The sequence below is a fragment of the Apostichopus japonicus genome, chromosome 13 (assembly GCF_037975245.1).
Source record: "Apostichopus japonicus isolate 1M-3 chromosome 13, ASM3797524v1, whole genome shotgun sequence".
In the NCBI taxonomy this organism is placed as follows: Eukaryota; Metazoa; Echinodermata; class Holothuroidea; order Aspidochirotida; family Stichopodidae; genus Apostichopus; species Apostichopus japonicus.
Window position 1 is genome coordinate 10,542,501 of NC_092573.1, and position 17,222 is coordinate 10,559,722.

The following is a 17,222-nucleotide window of genomic DNA, read 5'->3' on the forward strand; positions in this document are numbered from 1 at the left end:
TTCCACCACCCCATTCACAACTTGTCCCAAAATATCAACCATGTCACACCTTGGCATTGAGATTTAATTGCATTAAATGTCAAAAAATTAACTTTGAACTTGTATACATAACTTCACACACAAAGGTCACCCGGAGGTCAACCATTTGACATTTTTGATCGGTGAGACCTAAATAGAGCATGACTGTAAAAATTCAAACATTTTTTCTTTGCCCATTTTCTCCCCCCAAAATACTACTTTTTTAACATTAGCTGACCTTTGGTGAAGTTGGATCACATGACCATTAAGTTTGAAAATATTCCCCTATACCATTTGCAACTTGTCCAAAAAAATCAACCTTGTCACACCTTGGCACTGGGAGTTATTGCATTAAATGTCTGAAAATTAACTTTGACCTCATATAACTTCGCACACGAAGGTCACACGGGGGTCAACCCATTGACATTTATGATCAGAAGGTACCTTTAACATCTAAAAATAGCATCGAAACTGTAAAAATCCACAAAACACGAAAAGGTCACCAGAGGTCAAATTAAGGTCAAGGGGTCACCCAGATGCGGGTCGACAAATGGATTACATTGAAGCAACTCCCAACCCTAACAGACAATTTGTTTTCAAGTTATCGCAAAAATACTAGTTTTTTTAACATTAATTGACCTTTGGTGACCTTGTATCACATGACCGTTATGTTGGAAAATATTCCCCTATACCATTTGCAACTACTCCAAAAATATCAAGCTTGTCACACCTTGGAACTGGGAGTTATTGCATTAAATGTCTGAAAATTAACTTTGACCTCATATAACTTCACACACGAAGGTCACACGGGGGTCAACCCATTGACATTTATGATCAGAAGGTACCTTTAACATCTGAAAATAGCATCAAAACTGTTAAAATCCACAAAACACGAAAAGGTCACCAGAGGTCAAATTGAGGTCAAGGGTCACCCAGATGCAGGTCGACAATTGGATTACATTGAAGCAACTCCTAACCCTAACGGACAATTTGTTCTCAAGTTATCGCAAAAATACCAGGTTTTTATCATAAATTGACCTTTGGTGACCTTGTATCACATGACCGTTAAGTTTGAAAATATTCCCTTATACCATTTGCAACTACTCCAAAAATATCAACCTTGTCACACCTTGGAACTGGGAGTTATTGCATTAAATGTCTGAAAATTAACTTTGACCTCATATAACTTCGCACACGAAGGTCACACTGGGGTCGACCCATTGACATTTATGATCAGAAGGTACCTTTAACAGCTGAAAATAGCATTGAAACTGTAAAAATCCATAAAACACGAAAAGGTCACCAGAGGTCAAATTAAGGTCAAGGGTCACCCAGATGCGGGTCGACAATTGGATTACATTGAAGCAACTCCCAACCCTAACAGACAATTTGTTTTCAAGTTATCGCAAAAATACTAGTTTTTTATCATTAATTGACCTTTGGTGACCTCGGATCACATGACCGTTAAGTTTGCAAATATTCCCCTATACCATTTGCAACTTGTCTCAAAATATCAACTGGGTAACACCTTGGTACTGGGAGTTATTACACTAAATGTCTGAAAATAAACTTTGACCTCACATAACTTAACATACAAAGGTCACCTTGGGTCAACTTATTGACATTTTTGATTGATGAGACCTAAATTAGAGCATCAAACTATACAAATTCAAACATTTTTTCTTTGCCCATTTGCTACCCCCAAAATACTAGTTTTTTAACATTAATTGACCTTTGGTGACCTCGGATCACATGACCGTTAAGTTTGAAAATATTCCTCTATACCATTTGCAACTTGTCCGAAAATATCAACCATGTCACACCTTGGAACTGGGAGTTGTTGCATTAAATGTCTGAAACTTAACTTTGACCTCGTATAACTTCGCACACAAAGGTCACACGGGTGTCAACCAATTGACATTTTTGATCGGAAGGTACCTTTGATATCCAAATCTAGCATCAAAACCAAACATTTTCTTGTTTGCTCGTTTCCTCCCAAAATAAGCACATTTTTTCTAATGTGACCTTTGACCTTTTGACCTTGGTTTCAGATGTAGTTTAATCTCCTGATTCCAAAAAACAAAACGACAAGTCTGTACAACCATCCTAACTCTGACCGAAAAACTTTGACCCCATATAACTTTGCACATAAAGGTCACACGGGGTCACATTTATGATCAGAAGGTACCTTTGACATCTGAAAATAGCATCAAAACTGTAAAAATCCCCCAAAACATGTAAAGGTCACCAGAGGTCAAATTGAGGTCAAGGGTCACCCAGATGCGGGTCGACAATTGGATAACATTGAAGCAACTCCCAACCCTAACGGACATTTCGTTCTCAAGTTATCGCAAAAATACTAGTTTTTTATCATTAATTGACCTTTGGTGACCTCGGATCACATGACCGTTAAGTTTGAAAATGCTCCCCTAACCAGTTCACAACTTGTCCCAAAATATCAATCTTGTCGCACATTGGCACTGGGAGTTATTGCAGTTTTAATATTTTCGGTTTTTGGACCATAACTGACCTTTGGTGACCTTTGTGGGCACCAGAAACAATAGGGCACACCTTCTCCATATGGCGGATCTATAGTCCAAGTTTGGCCTCAATCCAACATTCCCTTATTGAGATAGAGCGTACCCAAGCAAGTGTCACACACACACACACATACATACATACATACACACATACACACACACACACACACACGCCAACCTGACTGCATAGGTTCCTTTTGCTAAAGCAAGGAACCAAAAACATTGTAAAAACTTTTTTGAAGTTAGTGGCCAAGCACTTTCCCCCGAACACAGGCTCCATCAAATATTCAACAAAAATACTCTCAAATTAAGCTACAGCTGCACGAGAAACGCTAAGACTATTATTTACAACCACAATAAAAAAGTTCTATCAAAGGTCGTTAAAAATTCACCCAAGCATGGATGCAACTGCAGAATGCGAGAGACCTGCCCCCTAGTAGGAGAGTGCTTGACCCCTCCATAATATATATACAAAGCTGAAATGAAGGGGTACACCCCTCAGTCCGACAAATTTTCAGTCCGACAAGTTTTCAGTCCGAAAATAAAATACACGTTTTCAGTCCGAAAATGAAATACACGTTTTCAGTTGGGGAATGAAAGCAGTTTTAATGCCATAATATGGGACAAACTAAAACGAATGACAGCGTATGACCGAATGACAATTGACTTTGTACAGGGTTAATTATCATTTGCGAATGGCAGCGAATGACAACGAATGACAACGAAGGACAGTGTTGAGGCAGGGAGTTGGTTGAGGGGAGATAGAATGATTAACGGAGTGGAGTAAATGCAGTTATTGGTTTTCTGCGCAAAAATGATTTGAGGAAAATCGCACGTGGTTGCAGGGTTTTGGTGTAATTTACGGATAGAAACCACAGGGAAAGTTTTTGTGTGAGAATGCGCTTGAGTGCTGTGCTTTTCACCTCTGTAGATTTATATAGAAAGATAACTGAAGCCGTTTCAATATTATAGTATTTTTAGTTTCTAACAATTAATATCGGAAAAATGACGTTAAATTTACTTTTTAAAATCAAACTTACAATTTCGCTTACTATAAGGTGCGTTTTTATCTTGTCCGTACTTTACTAGATCTAGATACCACGGCGAAGTCTGAACTGTGATACCCGGTTGAAGCAAATGTCTGTGCTGTCATTACTGTCATTCGTTTTAGTCAACGTAATTTTTTAGTGTGTACAACATATTGTCATTCGGTATGTGTAACGCAATTGTCATTCGTTTTAGTAACACCCCATAATATCACCAATAAACGACTGAGAACTTGGATTTTATTTTCGGACTGAGAACGTGTCGGACTGAAAACTCGTTTTTTTTACAAAAAACGTGTACTTTATTTTCGTACTGAAAACGTGCATTTTATTTTCGGACTGAAAACGTGTCGGACTGACAACGTGTACCCGAAATGACTGCTGGAGATTCTTAGTCTATTTATATTGGTATGGGCAGTTCAAAACAAGGTTTAATAATCACAACAAGTCGTTCAACTTGAAGAAATATCACGGAGAAACTGAGCTTTCAAAACATGTTTGGTCTCTAAAAGAAAGTAATATATCTCCTGGTCCATTGTCAGGAGATAAAAAATATAGATCAACAGCTCAGGTTCTTGACATTTATGCCAGGGCGAGAAACTAACGATAATAGATTATTCTAGCCCTAATCTATTGAACAAAACCGTTGAAATCCTCGCAAGCTGCAGACATCAACCAAAACATCCCCAAAATAAAGTCAAAACTAAGATGAAAGAGAGATAGCCTTTTATAGTACACCTTCTGACGATTGCTAGTAAGCATAAAACTCTGAGAAGAGGTTTGGTTGTAAAAATCAAAATTTCCATAATTTATATTTATATATATAGTTAGTTAGTTAGTTGGTACGAAAACTTACCACCGGTTTGACTGCCGTTTATTATATGTAACTGATATGATAAGAAAACCAGTACAATGTGCGATGCCAAACTGCAGACGGTACTATGTACTTGTTTGTCCAAATTCATATTTGTGCGAATCGTGTTTCGTTAGCCCAGCCGTTCTTCTTGATTCAGGGTGCACAGTGAACATAAAACTTTATGGAAACAAGTTTTATACTATTGGTCGAGAGACTGCAGCTGTGTTTGGACTTCGAGTTTCGATGTGAGTGTGTGTTTGTGTGTGACCCCTTGTTTAAAACGATATTTCAAGAAGGGAATATTGGACCGATCTCATATTTGGTGTAGGTGGAGGTCAAAGGTCATTTGGAGTCAAATTGTGAATACCTTGTAAACACGATATCGCAAGAGGGGAAACTATTATAATCTACCGTATCTCCCACCGAACAGCCTATTAGATAGCATATGTGTTGCGCCTCATTAGAATACGAGAGGCTATTGGCAATTGGAAATTTGCTTAAGGGCATTCGTAGATATGAATCAAAAGTCTCGACCAAATCTCCATTGACTTAAAGGAGAACTATACGCTAGACTTTTGCAGTACCCTCTTTGCGACAGAAGCAACATTTTTTGCTGTACTACTTAGATTGAAGTATGTTGTTCGTCCTGGCTATACCCTACAATTACCTACTGGTCACATTCACAGTAAGATAATTCATGTATCATCATTGAAACCACACTCTCGAGTACCATATCGAGTTCCATATTTCGAGTACCATATGGAGTGTTAGCTCAGTGGTTAATGCCGGTGCCTTCCAATCATAAGGTCCCCGGATCGAGTCACTCCAAGATTAATGTATGTGGTCCAGAACAGAGTTGTTGACAATTGACAATTCATAATCATGGACGTTAAATATGAATGTAAGAGACTGACTTCGGTCAGCTTGCGGCTTTGATAAGCCAATGAGGCTTCTTCGCGAGTTTCTGCTTCCAGGAGGATCTAAAAAATACAAATACAATACAAATATCAGTAAGACCATTGGTATCCTAATATATTTGTATTCTGTTACGACAGTAAAATATATATATATATTTACGTGTTCATGTGACTGCTACCGTACAGTTTAATGGCGTTTTATCATGCGCCTTATCCACACTGGCTGGTGTGGCTCCCAGACTAAAACCGTGCACCACTATTACCCGGATCGTAGAATAGTAGAGAAAAGGCTGGTAACAACTCTGGTGTAGTAGTCATGGGCGTGCAGAGTCCACCATTTTTCTAAGGTGGAGGGGGTTTAGCGATTTCGAGACCGACTTTTTTGAGTAGCAAGTATAGCGAGCCCGAACAACGGTTCGAAATGTAAACCAACAAAACCGGCAATTTGGTTTTTTAATCACAACTACACACTTTGAGAAATTTTATCTCGCGATTCTTATACTCCATACAAAACTTCGTATGATTTTGAATACTCCAATAAAATGCCTAATAGAACTACCGTCATAGGCGTAGGAGCCCAATTTGATTGGAGGAGGGGGGGGGGGGGCTGTAACGACTTGCCCGAAAAATATAACCAACTTTTTTTACGCGCTTCGCGCGCGTGCTACATGTTAATGTGCATATCATATAGGTATGCATCGGTTTTTACATCGCATGTCAATAACATACAATCATTTTCCATGTTATTACCCTTCCATATTGGTTATAATTATTGGGGAAGTCGTTACAATATTAATGGTAATAATAATAATAATAATAATATAAGTTTAACCATTGAAAAACACATTGCAAAATATCTTGCTTTCAGAAGGTGCCCGAAAAGTTATCAGCATATTGCCCGAATTTTCACAAAAATATTTTGTCGGGGGTGGGGGGCTAATAAGTTTGTGATCGAAGAAAAGTTCGGAACAAAAGTGCAGTCGCGAAAGATGGGGTGTCTGACAGACACTTACCGTATCGTTGACGAGTATCGCGGGTATGGGGGGGGGGGGATACAAGGCAGCAGTCGTAATTTTCTGGCTTCAAAACCTATCCAGTTGGATTTTCAGCCACTTCACCCCCCCCCCTGCCCCCCATCATCAGGCCTTAGCTACGTCCCTGGCTGAGAGTGCAGGGGTAGGAGCGAAGTCCCTGGAAGTTGCAGCATGTTTAGGAAGCAAAACAAAAATACATGTCAGAAAGAGGATTTACAATTCAATGGACTGTATCTCAGAGTCCTGATGGCGACCAGAGGGCTCTAGCTATTTGTTAGCCTAATTTTATCCAAATCTGTGAAATGTGCTACATCCTCCAAGCCCCCGTAAATGTACGCTCGTGTAGGTATAGCAGTATGATTTGTCCCCTGTGTAAGATGTGTCGAACCGGACCGTATATCTGATAAGGAAAAAATGCCCGGTCGGGTTAAGTGTCCTTGAAATCTCCAATACTTTTGAAAAAGTCAAGGAAAGGGAAACCCTACATGCATGGGTTTCAGGGAATCCGGCATTTTGATATGCGAGTAATGGTGAACATGCTGTTTTTGATTATTTGACATAAGCTGACATCTAACCTTATGACGTCATAGGTCTTACATCCCACGCGCAGACATATACCCAACAAGTTTGAATCCATCGGGATTACGGTTTGGTAGGAGTCCAAGATGACACTTTTTCACGCATGTTTGTCCAAGTTTTAACTCTGACCTACAGTAACCTCGTGAACGTTTGCGTGATATCTTCATTAACGCACTATAAACTTTCCATCTGTTTAGGCCTATCCTGCACGCTTTTGAAAGTTACGGCCATTTTAGTAGGACCGTCATGCTAAAAATGCTGATTTGTTTATATATTATTTGACGATTGGCCTCTGACCATATGACATCATAGGTCACGGAACTACTACATCCAATGCCCAAGGCAGGCACATACCTACCAAGCGTGAAGCCCATCGGGTCATAGGGAAAAGGGGGATTAAACGACACACTCTTCGTTCAAATTTGGTCACGTTTGACCTTTGATTTCATTTGATAATGTGACCTTCATTAATTTTACGTTAATTCATGCCTCGTAAACTTGCAGTCTGATATGTAGCATGGTATTAAGGGTTTTTGCCCCTTTGGTATGCCCGTAATGGTCAAAACCAAACAAACACAAAAAAAGTTTTTAAAACGTTATTTAAACGTTTCGTCATTTGTCTTGATAACGTTGTTTGTGGTGTAATAAATATGTCACGAAAACGTTTTCAGGCTTTTATTTCAAAACATTTTTTCGTTAATATTGTATTAACATTAATATAACATTAATATAACCTTAATATCTCATAAAAACGTTATGCCGACGTTTTTATAACACCACATTTAACGTTACAAAAACATTTTTAGAGGGTCTTTTCAAAATGTTCTGATGACGTTTTGTGATTGCTGGCCTGCTGGGAAGGTTGTTTTTGGCTATTTAACATTTGATAATTGACTATATGACGTCATAGGCCCCATAGGTACTACATCCAATGCCCAGGCATAACCCCGCACTTTTTTAATCGTTCGCAAATGCGTACAGCACAGGACTCGACATAGCAAATGATCAGTAACAGGTGGAGGGGCCAATTGAAAAAGAGACTCAAAGTACAGGGGAAAGTTGATGGAAAAGTTTAATTTAACCCATTTTGCAATATTTCCACAAATATGATATCGGAGAGAGGGGGGGGGGGGGGATTAGAGCGGGAGGGGATCAAAGAATAAGAAATTTTGACCTACTCTTGCTTATAAATATTATTTTTTTGTGTAAGGTAATAAGCCGATTACTAACTTTTGGGACCAGGCTTGTGGAGAGAAAATGTTTCTCCACTAAGGGGCAAACTAAGTGGACTCGGAGCCACCCCCAGGTGTATGAAACGGTTAAGTGTGCATTCGGCGTAGCCCCATAGGGATCACATAATTTACGAAGTCTTCCGTGTACCACCTCTCTGTGTCTGTCTGTCCCGAATATCAAATAAAATTCCATTTAAAAAACGATTTTTGGGTAATTTAATAACTGTTTTTGAATGCAATGCTGATCTAAGTTTTGGTTAATTTGCATAATCGAAAACTGTAAATATTTTCAAATATATATTTTCACTATGTCTGAATTAATGATTCCTGAATTATGCAGGAGAGAGATGTGGAGGGCGGTGGAGAGAGAGAGGTTGGTGGTGGGGGGGGGGGCTGAGAGAGGGAAATAATAGCTCGTGGTTTCTGTAGATTTGTTTATACAGTACATATAGAAATTAACTGTATGCATTTCTTGTATAAATCTAAAGCTTAACTTTGGACACTGGTACGTCTAGTTGTTTGTCCTTTCTATCAGTAATCAAACCTGCAGTTTCTGACGATCTTTGGTCTCTATAGCGAGTACTGGACAAACAACGAGATCTGTTTGCATCAGTTATGTCAACAATTAACGTCATGTTTTGATACGGTTCACTTCGGTAGTGTCAGGAAGGGGGCGTTATTGTATTATTTTCCCATCGATACTTTGTCAGTACTACGTCAGCTGTATATAAATATATATCGGGATTAAAAAAGACTGTATGGTTAAGTCTATAGTAATTTATTATTTATTTTACAGGCTTCATGAGGTTATTTTTGTAGTCTCCCCCCCCCCACCTCCCCAAGTCAAAGTAACTGCACGTTACACTGCCCATTCGAAGTTCGTCCACCCTCGCAAATGTTATCCTCTTCTCCCGCTCCTGACATTCAAAGAGCAATTTCCAGCTTAGAAATTTTACTTCACGTAGACACTGCATAACAAAGTCTAAGAAACAAATACACAGACGTTTTATCGCCTATTTAAATATACGTGGACATGTATGTTTTATTTTGTCAATGAACCATATGCATGGTTTGAATAAAACTGAGAAGAGAACAATAACTACAGTACGCCCTCATCTATGAGCGATCGACATACGGAAGACTGATATTTTTATGCAAACAATGTATCTTTGAAGTTTTAAAGCCATCTTTGTAATTGTGTTCAGACGTGGGGGCGGGGGGGGGGGTGGGGACGAAGGGGGCGACCGCCCCTTTTTTTGAACTTATTTTTTATGATATCGCTAGTCATTTAAAAAATAAAAGTTGCTTAGATGCAACTTACAAGGCCTGGGAAGTGCCATTTCCAGCGATCTGGGAGGCATTTTCGGCTAAAATTTTCTTGTACGCTTCGCGCCAACTGGTGGCTCTACGCTTAGATAGACTTCGCCCCTCTCTTGGCAAATTCCTCGCTACGCCCCTGATTGTGTGTCCATTTTACTTGCCTGCAACTTTGCAAATAATATTTCATTTTTATGATACTGTTATATGAAAGAGAGAGAATATGAAAGTTCTTCCTTTGCACGCTACCGTTGAGAATGTCAATATATTAACCAAAACGTAATAAGTACAAATAAGCAGACGTTTGGTAGTATGTGTGTTTGTGTGTGGGGGGGGGGGCATGAGGGAGGGGACGGAATGCGGGTAATATAAGTTGTCACCACACGCCGAGTGCGAATCCATCCATGGGTACCCTTGTTTCCACACATATTGTATCAGCTCCACATCTGCGTAAGTTTGGAGGTATAGTTTGGAGGTAAGACCAAGAGCTGTGTATCTTGCTGCCTCCTTTGTTTTATGGCATTGCAAATTTCATTAGGGGAACACAGAGGCGGAGGGGGGGGGAGGGGGGCATCAGACGAAGGTACGGAGCATATTGGGCTATTGGGCATATTGGGCATCCCCCCCCCCGCCCATGACGACGGCACTGATTAATTGCAATTACCCAACACTAGCCTCTCGCTGGTGAGCTTAGAAACCCTACATGAAAACAGGTGGGTGATTAGACTCAGTAAATATCACTCAATTAATGTTTCTTCCACAAATTCCATATATTTCTTTCTCTATCTTGCTAAGTGAATCATTTTACATACAAAACCATGCAATATCGCACCCTTGATGTAACCCACCCTACAACCCGGAAGTATCAATCAAACTTTGATGTATAAAATCAACTGAAATTCTTGTGATTATGAAAAGGTGTTATAAAAGTATAACAAACTTTTGTTAAAGTTATCAAATATTGATTACGATACACAATTAGCAACTTTTATTACATATTATTTTAACTTTTTAACAAATAACTTCCTATTTTGTTATAACATTAAGTAAAAAATTTTTTTTGAGGAAACAATAAATATAGTATCTGGCACTTTTCCAAACTTGGCAAGTCTGAACTCAGCATTACTCGGTCCCATCTAACTAGTAATAACGCACTATATACGAGGTGTTGTTTCACGTTAGTCATGGTCGGTCATAGCATGACGAACTGGTCTTAGTAATGTGCAAAAACAATGGCATAAAAAGGTTCTACTCATAGTGAAGGGCACTTTTCTTACAACAGTGTGTACGGATTACCACCCTCTAATCTCTTGGATGCGGAAGTGAATTAATGTGGAATTGTTGTACATACATCCTGTTGCTTCTCAAGAAAAATAAATCCTTGTGTTTAGACACTATTGAATCAAAACTAGATCCTTTCTATATAAAACATTTAGAGGGGGTCGGGGGAGGGGAGGGGAGGGGAGGGGTGGTAGACATTGAATAAAAAAAAGTTGTTGAGGTAGTTGGAAGGAAGTTTCTGTAAAGTCACATCGTGGTGATAAAAAATCACCCAGAATATAAATATTTAATCATCCATGGTTAAAGGTAGGTTATGTTAATACCAGTTTAACCATGCAGGAATCGGTGTATTAAAAAAAATCATAGTGGTTATGAGTTATGAACACTTGAAACATTAAAACGCATATATATATATATATATATATATATATATATATATATACATATATATATATATATATATATATATATATATATATATATATATATATATATATATATATATATATATATATATATATAAAAGATAAACAAGCGAATATTTTTAACAACGACATACTGCTATATTTCGGAGTGGTCACCACTCCATCGTCAGGCAAAAGTACAAGATCAATTAAATACAAGGGCTTATATACATCCAAGGACGCCAATAGTGATAAGCATGAGTGATTTTTAAACTAGGAAGAAACTTAGAAACTTTTAAACTTAGAACAACCAGCAAAACAATTTTTTTTTTTTTTTTTTAGTGAATATTTTTAACTTAGGGATGAATAGAACAACCAGCAATAAAAAGTAAATAGGGATTAGAATAGCTCCAACCCGTAGCTCGCTACATTTCTATTTAGGTCAGCATTTAAGTCTTTTATTAGGAGACTCTCTTTAATCTTCCTCCTGAACCACTGGGGTTCATTACCAATAGTGGCACAATGGTCAACAAAAGTGGGCAGATGATGTTTATGCGCAGTACAATGAAGGTTAATAGCGCCTTTCTGACCACCAAAGGAGCTCATTAGATGTTCGTTGAACCTATCCTTAAGCCGTCGAGGCGAGAAGAAATACTGTATAGAGAATATCTGGGATCTAACTACTACTTGAATGACTCCACGGCAGAATATAAAGTAATTTTAATAAAAGTTAACCACGCAACCAGCTCTTTCTTTTTCAACTCTTTATAAGGTCAACATCAGTAGTCTCATTCCAGGTATCGTGTCGTATTTGTATTATTACGTAAGGAGTCATTTTCTGCATTTGATATCAACAAGCAAAGCTTCCTCTTACCTTTCACTCTAATAGTCCCTGTACGTATTTTTAGGTAATCCTATATGTAACCTAAAGACAATATGCAGATTTGTGTATATGGTACTTAAATTACTGCCCACCCAGGGGCGTCATTATTATGGGTCGACGAATAGGGGTGCTGGCATTTTCGCCAGACAATATAGTCTATAGACCGTTTTGTCTCGAAATTTATCATTTTCATAACAATTTCCTTACAAAAACTTTCAAACAGCTGAAGCTTCATTCTTGGACGCTGACATCGATCTATGAATAAATGAACAGTGATTTATTTATTTTTACTTTCATATCCCTCATCATCCGTCTAAATTTCGATTTTTGTTTTACGTATCATATTTATTGCCAATTTGATTTTGATTTATTAGATAAAGCGTCTGTATGCAGATATCTAGATGAACCTCGCAATTTCATTGTTTTTCATCGTTTCCATAAACTAAATCAGCTCCAAATCACAAGAATGTTGGATGTAGACGTAAGTTTATTATTTGTCAGTAGAAGTCAAAGTGTTGTGTGTCTTCCTGCCTAAGTTGTTCTTGTGGACATGGCATTGTCAGGTACCAGGAGGAAGGGTGTATCCCATGCCCCCTCCCCTTGGCGACGCCATGCTGAAAACGTTCCGATTAGTTCCGAAATCGACAAATGTCGAATTATATTGCCATATGTCAGTTTTTCGTGATTTCATTGGGTAAATTCGACATTTGTACAGGAAATTGACAGCTGAGAGATTCCATGGTTCTGATTGGACGAACTTCTTCAAGTTTCTACTTATTCAAAACGTAGTGTAACCAAGGTGCACGAACTGACTTGATGATGGCTACGAATCATCGTTGAATTGGTTGCTATAAGTAATGGAAGATATTTGCATTTTTAATTTTGCGGTAATCGCAATGCACATACGGTCCTCTAATTGTCGCTATTCTCATATATCCCATCTTTGATCTCATAAATTGAATCTTCCCCTGCAGAGATTGCAGGATTATCAGACCCGACGTCATAACGAACTTGGTTAGTCGGTTTCTGGAAAAGAAAAGGGGAAAGGTGGTTAACATATAGCTGAGTAATAAGCTGAACAATGTGAGGAGAGTGTGGCTGCTGGGCGTGAGGGTGGGGTATAGGGGCTGGGCGTAAATACATGTTTATTGCTTTATGAAAACGTCAGAATGGCGGAGTATGTCCAAAGACTAGCTCGAAACTGTTTGTACTTCAGGGCCGTAGCATGTGGTAGGGGGAAGGTGGGGGTGGAAGGGGAAGCCTCTTCCTAAATGAAAGTAGGCCTACGATGGTGTGAACGCCTGGACAGTATACGTTCTATTTCAGTTAGAAGATTCTAGACACGTACTGTAGGAATGGCGTAATGTTCCTCGATGTTCCTCAACTGCCCCCCCCCCCCAGAAGTTCTACTTAGGTATACCCAGGGCTACGGCCCTGTACTTGGTAAATCAATAGGATCAATCTGATATTTACAAAATGATGAGAGAACATAATGATACACATGGTCTTAGCCAAAAGTCCGAGATCCCTTTTGTATTGTTCATTTGTTATATAGTAAAGGTATGATTGATTTAATGGAAGCTACTTCGAATGGCTAACTCATCGATTCCTTCCCTGGAATGGATCTTAATGGATCCTGTCATATCATCTGGGTGACTGTTCTTCAAAAGTGTTTGCAGCTGTAATTCAGTGATGACATCAGTCACGCCGTTGTTGCCAGATGCTTTTACCAAATACCACCAAAATTAGTAATGTGGTATCTTCGCTATACATATGAGGATGTCGTTTTTACCTAAAGATGCAGAAAATGTCTAGCATTTTTATCAAGTAATCAATCTCAGTCGCCAATATCCCTTGAATGATTTTGCCAGTATTACAGCCTATAGTTATTACCACAACCAGATACTCTGCAACTATACAGCACTAACAGGCATCTACTCCGTTAATTATGTAATGTAAGCGAACAAGAATGGCTTTGTAGGTAAAATCAGTAATTTTGTTTTATCCGATGTCATTAGTTAAGTATAATACCAAATTTGTACTCAATGTAATGTATATATATATATATATATATATATATATATATATATATATAAATATATATATATATATATATATATATATATATATATATACTTCCATGTTATTAATACATACCGCTGAGGAATGATGTACTCCTGAGGTATCCATCGTTGAAGGCGTTGGAGCTGGAGGTGTCTTTCTTTGCTTCCATTTTAATTCATACATTAAATATGCCACAGCAATGATAAGAACAGAACACAACACCATTGAGATAATACCTATTAAAAAAAAAAACGTACATTCATTATTAAGAGAACTCAGTCAACAAAGCTTCTATTTCCAGTAGACAGAGAACGATGCTTGCTCTCCCTAATTATAGTACAATCGAAGTCAATTTAAAGCTTAAATGTACATAGAGCTTTAAAAAAAGACTACACCGTTCCAATTTCAGCTCCATAACTTTTGATTTTTGTTTAACTTGAAAGGAAATGATTATTCTGAAGTAACACCTTAAAGGAGACACAAACTCAACCACTGGTCTATGTGATGGAGATTATTATTATGAAATACTTCCCACAACTGCTTGGCAAAATATTCCTTTTGGGAGATATGACGGATGTAAGGTTAACATGTTCTAATGTGATCACATATTATATTTCATGTTCCTTCACACATGCGGTTGAAGACTTGATCGAATCTAACTATGACATCATCTAGCCAAATGAGCTTCAAGTTTTCATGTATTGTCTTCACTAATTGAAATGTTTATTTTCTGGGGTTTTGGAAACTTCGAGTCTAACATAATTTAGATTTTCAACATGGCCTTGTGATGGCATTGGTTTCATTGTTGAAGCTGTTTACAGTTTACCTTGACTACATGAAAAGAGAAACTATGAGAAGGTAAACAGTTTCAGATCATAGTGTCGTTATGACATCACAGATTTACAAAATGACAGCTCTCAGATACGAAATCTTCAAACGGAGCATGGTTTTTGTTTTTGTTTTGTTCTTCACAACGATCTCTGTCATATTAGCAAAGAAGTTATGTTTGTGTTATATTTAAATGACTTAATGGTGCAAACATTGTGAAAATTAACTTAAACAAATGCTCTTCAAAAACAATAGGCTTTTTGTACTTCTACTTCTTTTTCCTAAAGGCCTATACTGTGTTTGTTATGTATGATGTGAAAATAAAAAAAACAATGAGTGAACTGAACTGATAGGATGTCAAAGATTATTTAGGTAGAATTAACACAGTAAGTTATGCACAGTTAGCTACATATAGGACAGCATTTACAACTTTATAAAAAAAACTCACAGTCTTGCACTCAGACCACTGCACACTAGAGAATGTTTGTTTGAGATTATCATTATTCTCCTTCCATTTCTCCCAAAAAGAGAAGAAGAATTGAAAATCCATATCAGCAAAGTCTGAGAGCATGCGTACTGCCATTAATGAAAGCGCATTTTTCAAGTACTGTAGCATGGCCTCTAAAAATGTGAGTAAATATTTTACCCAAAATTGGGTTCGTATGTGTCTAATCAAATTTGGAGAAAATTTTTACAAACAAGGAAAGTATAGAAAAGTAAAGTAAAATACAGACAATTTGACCAACGTAATCATTATATTAGCAAATAAATTGATTAAACTGTCGTAATTTTACTTGATTTGGTGCAAACTTAACCCAAAGTTGGTTGGATACTTGCATACGTATCCGGTGAGGTGTAAACTATTTGCCCAACTTTTGTTGAGTATATAGCATCTCCATGAGACTTTTTTTTTCAGGTGACGGAAGCAAACAAACAAACATAAAAACAACGAGACTGATATTTTCATTTAATAGAAACTGCTGAATTTAATAAAACATGAAGTAATTGTTTTCTTTACCAAGGACGTTCACCCAATTCTTTTCAATTGGAGCTGAAAGAGAGAGATATATTTGAATCATATCGACATAATTGTATTAAAACTTGAGCCGGTTATACTCCGTTACTAAACTCTCTAAATATCCTATTCTGAAATGAGGTTGCAATTTAACACGAATATTTACCAACATATACGTGATTTTTATGAATATTCATAGCATGATATGAGCTCCACTAGGCTGAAGCTCGCAATGTACGCTGTAACAGTTGATAGTAATACATAGTGGTATGGTGCCATACGACTAAACTGCATCGTTTAACTAGGATGACGCAGTACGGGAAGATGATAATAATGCGATGTGAAATATTATAAACATAAAGCCATCAGGCAAATGCCATTGTCACATTTGCCAATGAACAAATGGGGATGGTGTTGTAAATAAATATTATATCCTGGATTTCAAGCTTTTGTGTTACCGACGCTTAGCCAAATTAGGTAACGTGTAAAATTTGAAACACATGCTGGTCTGTATTCACAAAATAACTCGAAGAACTTACCGTATTCACAGTAATTTCCATGGTAACCAACGGGACAAATGCACTTGATACCGTCTGGCTGATCTACGCAAGTAGCGCCATTATCACAGACTCGAAATTTACACGTCAACGTATTTTCTATAAAAAGATAAGAGGGACCATGATTCACTGTTTTCATGTACAAAGGATATTTGGGCACTGAATTAATGAATCCACGTTTGCTCCTTTCTCCATTAACTAGTTAAACAAGGTTCACATACGGTTCTATACACAACATTTAGTTACTTGCTATATTAGTAACAGTAACGCGGAAACGAGCTATTCAAACACGATTATACAACACAAAGTTTAATGCTCACCATATTCGCAGTTGTCGCCATAGCAACCAAACAATAATAATACCTATGGTACATTCACATTATGGATTATGGACAAATTTCACCCAAATGCTTAAATTATGTTCCTCTTTAACATATCAGAAAGAAATTTAACCTGGACTATTCTTTTAACTTATTGCTCACCATATTCGCAGTTGTCGCCATAGTAACCAAGATCACAGATACATTTGGTTCCGTTAGGCTGATTCACGCAAGTGCCGCCATTAAGACAGGATCCATATGTACACACATTTGCATCTGCAAAATAAATTACATATTCAATTACGAACTAACTGATTTCTCTCACGAAGGA

At 37.7% G+C, this 17,222-nt stretch overlaps 1 protein-coding gene across 6 annotated transcripts in view; it reads right to left on the reverse strand.

The window, feature by feature from the left end:
* The window catches only part of LOC139978161 (antigen WC1.1-like), a 43,690-nt gene that overhangs the window by 16,938 nt on the left and 9,530 nt on the right, over window positions 1–17,222 (reverse strand). For 2 of the 6 annotated variants that reach the window (XM_071988072.1, XM_071988071.1), the window contains exons 6-10: window positions 17,054–17,167; window positions 16,554–16,670; window positions 16,018–16,050; window positions 14,265–14,407; window positions 11,292–13,133 (exon numbers count right to left, since the gene is read on the reverse strand). The exons of 1 other annotated variant lie outside the window; for it this stretch is intronic. In XM_071988072.1, coding sequence (XP_071844173.1) covers window positions 13,020–13,133; window positions 14,265–14,407; window positions 16,018–16,050; window positions 16,554–16,670; window positions 17,054–17,167 — 521 coding nt within the window. In that variant the 3' untranslated portion in view covers window positions 11,292–13,019. Of the gene's footprint in view, window positions 1–11,291; window positions 13,134–14,264; window positions 14,408–16,017; window positions 16,051–16,553; window positions 16,671–17,053; window positions 17,168–17,222 lie in introns of those variants that run through there. 3 more of the 6 variants (XM_071988074.1, XM_071988068.1, XM_071988070.1) reach the window with 2 other exon arrangements.